General features: G+C 43.4%; 1 protein-coding gene across 1 annotated transcript; it reads right to left on the bottom strand.

Moving 5' to 3' along the window:
* Positions 1–702: 702 nt before the first annotated feature.
* Positions 703–7615, bottom strand: LOC133363356 (secreted frizzled-related protein 2-like). Its single transcript, XM_061582758.1, has 4 exons — positions 7341–7615; positions 5763–5932; positions 4456–4548; positions 703–1379 (listed from the first exon to the last, which is right to left on the bottom strand). Exons 1-4 carry the CDS (start codon positions 7613–7615, stop codon positions 1069–1071), a joined length of 849 nt encoding a protein of 282 aa, XP_061438742.1. The 3' UTR covers positions 703–1068.
* Positions 7616–8183: the final 568 nt, after the last annotated feature.

Genomic DNA, 8183 nt, shown 5'->3' with positions numbered 1-8183 from the left:
AGGAGAATGTTTATCAGGGGTATACTGTATATGATTAAAACAGTGCTTTTTTTAAAAAAATGAGGTGCAGGTACCCATATCGTAATAAATTATAAAATGACCCTCCCCCTTCTGTACTGATAATAAAAATACATAATACCTTAACCCCAGTGAGTCGGCTGTAAGCATGATAAACATTGGTTGGGTACAACCATTAGTGGAAAAGCAGCATCGGGAACGTATAGCAAAATGGAATAATGGATATTATTATTAAAACTAATATTCTGCCCATGATGCCAAACAAGCAAAAAACCCAACAACATTAAAACATCTATAAAACATATTAAAAACAAAACATCTTTACAAAAAATCTTACAAACAATTCTTTCTTTTTTTTACAGTACCTTGCAAAAGTACTCAGACCCCTGACCAAAATGGAGGGGGGAAGGGGAGGCGAGACACAAGGTGCATAAAGTTGATGTAGTATGCAGGGTGATGGTATTATCTGTTTGCATAAACTGAAAATGTCAGCAAAATTATAAAATTTTGGAGACACCCAAATCCAAAGAAGGCATCTTTAGGTCTTTTGCATTTTATCAGTAAGTTTATTATATCTCTCTAAATATTCTACAGTATTATACAATCATATTTCCAAAGGTCTGAAGATATGAAGCTTTACCACAAGGCACTGCAACTCTCGTGATCCCACAGAAAATATGCACACTTGTACCAAGTAAACTGAAGAAGTCGACATTTATCTATTCCATCATATGTCAGAAAGAGCTGTGACAGTAAGGCTTGACACGTGGTTTGTGGTACACTGGTATTTACAAGACACCCTTGCCCTGACTCACTGGCCTGTTCTGGGCATGGAAACTCCAAATATGTACACAGCCTTATACCCTTGGCTTCTTCATTCATTTCAAAAAGAAACAAATTCATGCGTCTTCTGCTCCAGACTAGCTCCCTCCCCTGGAGTGAAAGGGGATGCCAGCAATATGCAGGGTTTCTGCATGCACATCAGAGTGCTCATGAAACTGTAGAGTGAAGCACTAAACATTTACAAATGGTGGAAGTTGTATAATAGAGTTATACACATTTACGATGTCTCCACTTCCATGTTGCTAGGGTCAGCCTGTAATCCCACTTCTGCCAGTGATACACTTGGTTGACTAAGACATTACCTTCCTCAGCTGTCCCCACAATGAGATACACCATGGGACAGTGAGCGTGGATCATTTGCCGAGTGCAGTTTTCATTGATCAGAAACCATTGCTTGATCGCACTGCAAGCATCATAAGGCAAGAGCAACCCCTGGTTAATGAATTCCACCTGGCAGTCAATGTTATACTCTTGAACATGGAAGGCAGATCGTTTCCTGGACAGCTTCACCTTTGCAGCTGCGAGAACAAAAGAAAATGTTGATGTGTTGCTACTTTGTACAAATATAGCACACAGGACTGCCTCAGATCATGCTTGGAAATAGTGGAATACAATCCAGAGGATATTAAATGTGGTTAAGGTGCGGGACTACAACCTGGGAGACCAGGGTTCAAATTCCCACACAGCCATTAAGCTCACTGGGTGACCTTGGGCCAGTCACTGCCTCTCACCCTCAGAGAAAGGCAACGGTAAACCCCCTCTGTATACAGTTACCATGAAAACCCTATTCATAGGGTCGCTATAAGTCAGAATCGACTTGAAGGCAGTCCATTTCCATTTTTCAGTCCCATTGAGCTGAGTGGGATTGAAACACATTATCTGGATTTTGCTCAATGTATACACATTTCACACCTACTGCTGCATAAGCAAATATATGAGCCCTGGCTTCCACATAGGAATGTGTATTATCTATTTCACGGGAGGGCAAACCTCAGGCTTTCAGGATCTACTTTGTGTTTTTTCCCTCAACCCACCCGCAAAGCCAGGTGCAAAAGACATACACTTAGAATTGAACAATTCTGAGCCCAGGAATTCACTTGTAGTACCAGAACTCAGCTGAGTTCACAATCCTTCCACATAAAAATGGCTACTGGTAGATCCTGTCCTACCTTCTGCCCTCCCCTGATCTATTTATTTTAAAATACTTACATCCCATCTTTTGTACAGTTGTCATACAATATAAGAGACAAGATAACAAGCCAGCAACACAAAAACAATTTTTAAAAAATCAGAGGCAGAAGGATAGTATACTAGTGATGGGAAGGACGGGCAGCCAGTATAGTTTAGTTTCTAAATGCCAAGATCTTTTTAAACGGGAAGGTTTTAACACTGTGGTAAAAGACCAACAAGGAGGGCAAAAGAAATCTCCCTAGGGAGGGAATGCTAAAGTCTGGGCACAGTAACGAAAAAGCTGTCTCCCTCATCCATCTCTCTCCCTCATTCCAGCTAAAGGTAGGTTTGGAACCTGCAAGTGTACCTCTGTATATGATGTTAATACCTGGGAAGGTTCATACAAGATAGACCAATCCTTTAGTCATCCTGGCCCTAAAATATATAGAGCTGAGCAGAGCAATCCTAACGGGGCAGAAGTGAGAGCATATATGAAGGAACCACCAAATCCAAAGTCCTGCTTTATTTATTTATATTTTATTATTCCATTTATCTCCCACCTGGACGCCAAGGAACTCAAGGTGGTGCATACAGTTATCCTCCCTCTCTAGTTTATCCTCACAACAACCCTGTGAGGTAGGTTAGGCTGAGAGATTCAAGGTCACCAAACAAGGTTCATGGCTGAGTGGGGATTTGAACCTTGGTCTCCCAGGTCCTAGTCCAACACTCCAACAACTACACCACACTGGCTTTCTGTTGGGCTCCTGCTTGCAGGGGGGAAAGTCAGGAGGACCTTATCTCTAATCACCCCCAGCATCCATCCTTTTTCTTATTTTCCTTTCCCTTCCCTTGGTTTGAGGGTTTGTGTGGGGAATGAGTACATCAGCATGTCTTGAGAAGGTGGGTTTTTGGTTCCTGCACATCCAAGGCTTTTCCTAACATGCTCCCAGAATGCCCCCTTTTTGCCTTCTCCAATAATTTATTTATTTGTGTTATTAAAATACTTATAGACCACACTTTCATAAAAATGCAGCAAGGGGGTATACAGCATACAAAATGCCAATAGGGTACATAAAATGCCAATAAAAACATCAACACATCCTAATTGTTAAAAAGACATTCACATAGCAAAGACCTGTCTGAATTACCGTTTTTAAGAGGTGTCTAAAAGAAGGCATGAATGGCTCCTGCCAAATTTCTACAGGCAGGGGGTTCCACAGGGCAGAGCCTGCCACACTAAAGGCTCAGTCCCTACTAGCAAGGGCTGACCGAACCTCAGGGGCATGGGAAACCACAAGAAAGGCTCCATCAGAGGATCTCAGTGATCGAGGCGGAACATAAGGAATCAGGTGGTTCTTAAGTTACTTTGGGCCCATGTTGTTTAGGGCATTGTGAATTAACACAAGAACCTTGACCCTTCAGAGGACCAAAGGCAGAAGAGAAATGGCAGCAGATCTTTCTGCTACCACATGGGATTGCATTTGAGGATGGACCTCCCTCTTTGCCCATAGAGAAGATCTGCTGTCCTATGGCCCTTGGAACCCCCTTCCCGGGACTGCACTGTTAAAGGTCGTAACTAGCACTTTGATTCCGGCCCAGGAAACCAATCCGTTTGTATTGTTTGCTGTACAACATGATCCTTTCATGGATGCTCCAGTTCTACAGTAAAGTCATAATCACTTAACAGAAGAGGCTTTATAGTTCTAGAACACACGTACTAATGTATGGCTAGGACATTACATACAAAGCCCAAAGAGAGATTGGTGTGTATCCCACCTTCTTTTCACAAACAAACAACAATATTAAAAATATAACAATCCCCGTTAAGATCCAAATATTGACATAAATAAACCTAGTCCACAATAACAAATTCTAAAACAATAATCAAAACTGAAACTTCATAAATAAACCAGCAGAAGGAAAAACAATCAGCTGAAAGCATGTTAAAAAACCCACCCGTTTTCACTATGTGAAAATACTTAATAGAGCACCGTAATTTCTGGAGATAGGAGGGGAATGGAGCAAGAAAATGGGACGTTTGTAATCAACACCTGTAAAAAATTCTGAAAAATCTGCAATAAACATGCATCTATATCTATGTATATATTAACCCATGTTTTTACCAGTTGCTTAAAACAATACAGCGATGGGGCCTGACACAACTCACTTGACAAGGTATTCTAAGTGGACCATTGCTCAGTGGTAGTTCGAAGGTCTCCGGTCCAGTCCCTGGCATCTCCAGCTAGGGCTGGGAGACACCCCGTCTGAAACCCTGGGGAGCCACTGCCAGTCAGTGCAGACAACACTGAGGTTGATGGATCAATGGTCTGATTCAGTATAAGGCAGCTTCCTACGTTCCACTGGATGGGCACCACAACGAAGAAGACCCTTGTTATAATATTACTTTTATCAATATGAACTTACCAAAATTGTCAATACAAAAAATGTCTAGCACTTTCTTGCGTGTCAGGAGCTCATCAATGGCTGGACAAGTCTGGCAGATAGGCTTTGGAGAGGCTGGGGATGAAAGAAGAAAAATCCAGTTTGTCATGGGGATGTGCATTTGATTCCAGAGAAAATAAAGCTGTCATGTCTTGACATCTCCCGAAGCACTCTTAGAGTTTTTCAATAACTAGGCACTGCTGAGATAGGGGACTCAGTAGATTATAACCCCTTCAGATAGAAATTTCTAGCAAGTCATCACATGAGTGTCACTTGTCATATCTTAAAGGCTATATCTGAGTAACAGTGCAATCCTAACTATGTCTACTCAGAAGGAAGTCCTATTGAATTCAGTGGGACTTACTCCCAGGTAAGTGGGGTTAGAATTGCAGTCTAAGGTTGCAATCCAACATTTATCTACTCAGAAGTAAGCTCCATTGGGTTCAATGGGACTTACTCTCAGATAAGTGCGCGTTGGATTGCAGCCCATGTCATACTCAGAATGGACCTATTGAAATGAATGAACTTAAGGTAGCCTTTGGACTTAAGTTCATTGATTTAAATGGGTCTGCTCGGAGCATGACTTACTCAATTCAAGGTGTTTTAAACTCAACAGAGAGGATGAGATCTGAACCATTCTCTCTAGGACAGGCAGTGTTGCCAGCATGCTAAGCTAGGCGTGTGTGGGTCTGGTTAGTGCCTGGATGAGAGACCACTTGGGAACCCTGTGTGCACCATCTTGATACAAGAAAGGTAGGATATGAATGTACTAAATAAATGGGTTAGGTTTCTACCTATGTGTGAAACAGTGGCGGCTGCTGGTGCCCAATAAAACTGGGAGGGCAGAAGGCAGGGAGGCCAACAGTATGTGGAACCAGAGCCAACGGCAAGCAGGGCCACCCAATTCTAGTTTTGCCCAATCCTCCTTCTGGCTGAGTTCTGCAAGGGTAACACAGAGACTTAAACAGGAGGAAATTGACAGCCAGTGTAATTCCCCTGGACTGATTGCAAGTAAAAAGGCAGAGCTGGTAGGGGCTGGCTGAGGACAGCTGGCAGAGCAATGCCCCTTCAGAGCTTGGAAAAGTTACTTTTTTTGAACTACAACTCCCATCAGCCCAATCCAGTGGCCATGCTGGCTGGGGCTGATGGGAGTTGTAGTTCAAAAAAGTAACTTTTCCAAGCTCTGCTTTAGCTGCAATGGGTCAGCCTCCCCTGCGAAAATATTCTCTGTTTGCGTATTTTTAATCAAATCTTTCACGTCCGCCACCCACATGCCCCATATAAGGTACCTCTGAGACCACGTTTATACTCTTTGCCGAGGGATGCCAGGCACGTGTCCTCATCTGCAGGGAATCGATCACAGTCCAAACTGCTGGGCCAGGGGTGTCCTTGGCATTCCGAGACAGGAGCACAGCTATCCCGAACAGCGACACACATACTTCTGCAAGGCTGGACGAAGCTAGTAAGAAAGCAGGCCGCTGTTATGAGCAAAACTACTTTGGAATGCCATTCAAGGGTTTGTTTATTAGATTTCTGACCTGCCCTGAAAATTACCCCATGAACTACCAATAGATCCTGGCTACTTGCCATCTACTCCTGCCTGCACTATAGTACATAGAATAGGGCATATCAGCACCTGCATGTACCAATAGAAGGCACCTTAGCCCTACAGTGAAATATACCATTGTAAATATTTGGTATCTAGGTGAGAGAGATGCCCTTGCAAATATTGGATCCCCAGGTATAACTCCTAGGAAAAGTTCATTGAGGGAAGGTTTGAAATAACGTTACAATTTAATCAACTCTAATAACTAATTGTAAGCAGAGGGAAAAAATCATTTTTACTATTTGTTGTTGCCTGCTGCAAGAAGAAATAAAGTAACAGTGCAATCCTAACTATGTCTACTCAGCAGTAAGTCCTGTTGAATTCAATGGGGCTAAGATTGCAGCCTAAGAGTTGTATTCAACTAAATTCTGCTCAGAGTAGACCCACCGAAATTAATTAAACTACGTTGATCATGTTTATTAACTTCAATGGGTCTGCTCTGAGTAGGACTAGCACTGAATACCACCCTAAGGCTGCAATACTATACCTGGGATTAAGTCCCAGTTGAACTCAATGGAGCTCACTGCTGACTGGTATACAATTGCACTGCAAACAAATCTACCATTCAGTCAAGACCACCAGTTCACATTCTCCACCATCGATGCTATCCGGTAAAGGTATCAATTTTAGTTTTTTTTAACACCACTACTTTATTTATTTCAAAAGAAACCCAAGCTTATTTTTATTTTTTAGCATAAGAGGATGGACTAAACTGGGAGCAATTCCGGCTTTGGCTATTCGCTCACAGAAAGCACGCACGTCTGAACAGGCATCATGTAGACCAGTCATCGCATCGGTGTCAGGCAGAAGAGATCTTCGCTCTCAGCAACGTTTATTTATTACATTTATATACCGCCCCACAGCCGAAGATCCCTAGGCGGTTTACAGCAATTAAAACAATAAAAACAAATATACAAATGTTAAAATACAAAAAAACCCCAATTTAAAAGCAATTAAAAACAATTTAAAAACACATGCTAAAATGCCTCAGAGAAGCGGAAAGTCTTGACCTGGAGCAGAAAAAATAACAGTGTTGCCTATTTCCTTCCCGTTACTCTTGTCTCTTCAGTCGAGGGTAACTAACGTGGTGCCCTCCGTTTGTTTATTGGACTCCAGCTCCCATCAGCCTCAGCCAGCACGGCCAACAGAGAGGGGCGATGAGAGTCGCAAGCCAAGAATATCTGGAGGCACGCCCGCCCTAAGCGTTTGACAGGATTGGCCCGTGCGCTTGGGCTGTGCGCCCGCGTGTCCGCATACTTACGTGTCCAAGCAGACGGGCGCAAAGAGCGAGCACAAGAAAAGGCTCGCGAGGGGGTGGCAGGCGGTGCTCACGAGGCGGTGCCAGGCGGCAGATTTCTGGACGACCTCCGCCAGGCCGGTGTGCCCCATGAGGTTGGGCAGCCTCATTTCCGAGTAGCCGATGTCGCGACACAAGGCCATTTCCTCAGGGATGGCTACGCACTTGGTGGATAATCCGATATCAACACCCCCAGCCGGCCTCAGAGCAAAGGCGAGGATAAATGCCGCAAGGCGCATTTTTGGGATGGGGGGGCTCTGCCAAACTGAGAGAAGATGCCTTGCTGGGTCAGTCCTCCTGCGTATCTGCCAGCCTCGACAGTTTTGCGCTTGCATATATATAGGCCCCAGGGCTCCCTTCATTATCTGCCACACATCAAAACACTCGAGGTTTATAACCTCTTTGGATGCCTGATGAGATTAGGCAGCATGATGGACACACACAAAAAAGTATAGGATAGATGTATGTGTGTGTGTGAATGAATGAATGAACATTTTACAGATGAGATTTGTAAAAGTGTGAGATGTGCCAGACTTTAGGATTCTGCATATGAATGACATTGTGATCGACATGCAGGCCTTTTTTTTTTTTTTTGGCTAATTTATATCCAGTGTGAAACTGATTTAAGACAGACTCCTGGAAAGGGTGAGGGCAGACAGCCTGTCTCCTGGAAGATGGGTTTGTCTGCTTGGCCCTTCAGACATGGCTGGTTTAACAGACAATACAGACAAGATGGATTATCAAGAGAAAATGTTTTGCTTTTGCCGATTGCCTCCTGCCTTTTGCTTTGCTCAGGAGTGTCAAAGA

This window comes from Rhineura floridana, chromosome 8, assembly GCF_030035675.1.
Source record: "Rhineura floridana isolate rRhiFlo1 chromosome 8, rRhiFlo1.hap2, whole genome shotgun sequence".
NCBI classification, from domain to species: domain Eukaryota; kingdom Metazoa; phylum Chordata; class Lepidosauria; order Squamata; family Rhineuridae; genus Rhineura; species Rhineura floridana.
Note: the sequence above shows the minus strand (reverse complement) of the source record. Positions and strands in the feature narration are given on the sequence as shown.

Excerpts from the sequence above, each read along its gene's own strand:
- LOC133363356 (XM_061582758.1), bottom strand. The coding sequence starts at position 7,615 with ATGCGCCTTGCGGCATTTATCCTCGCCTTTGCTCTGAGGCCGGCTGGG. Across the intron at positions 5,933-7,340 it reads GCGCCCGTCTGCTTGGACAC|CTTCGTCCAGCCTTGCAGAA; the intron begins GTAAGTATGCGG and ends CTTTCTTACTAG. Across the intron at positions 4,549-5,762 it reads GTATAAACGTGGTCTCAGAG|CCTCTCCAAAGCCTATCTGC; the intron begins GTACCTTATATG and ends TTTCATCCCCAG.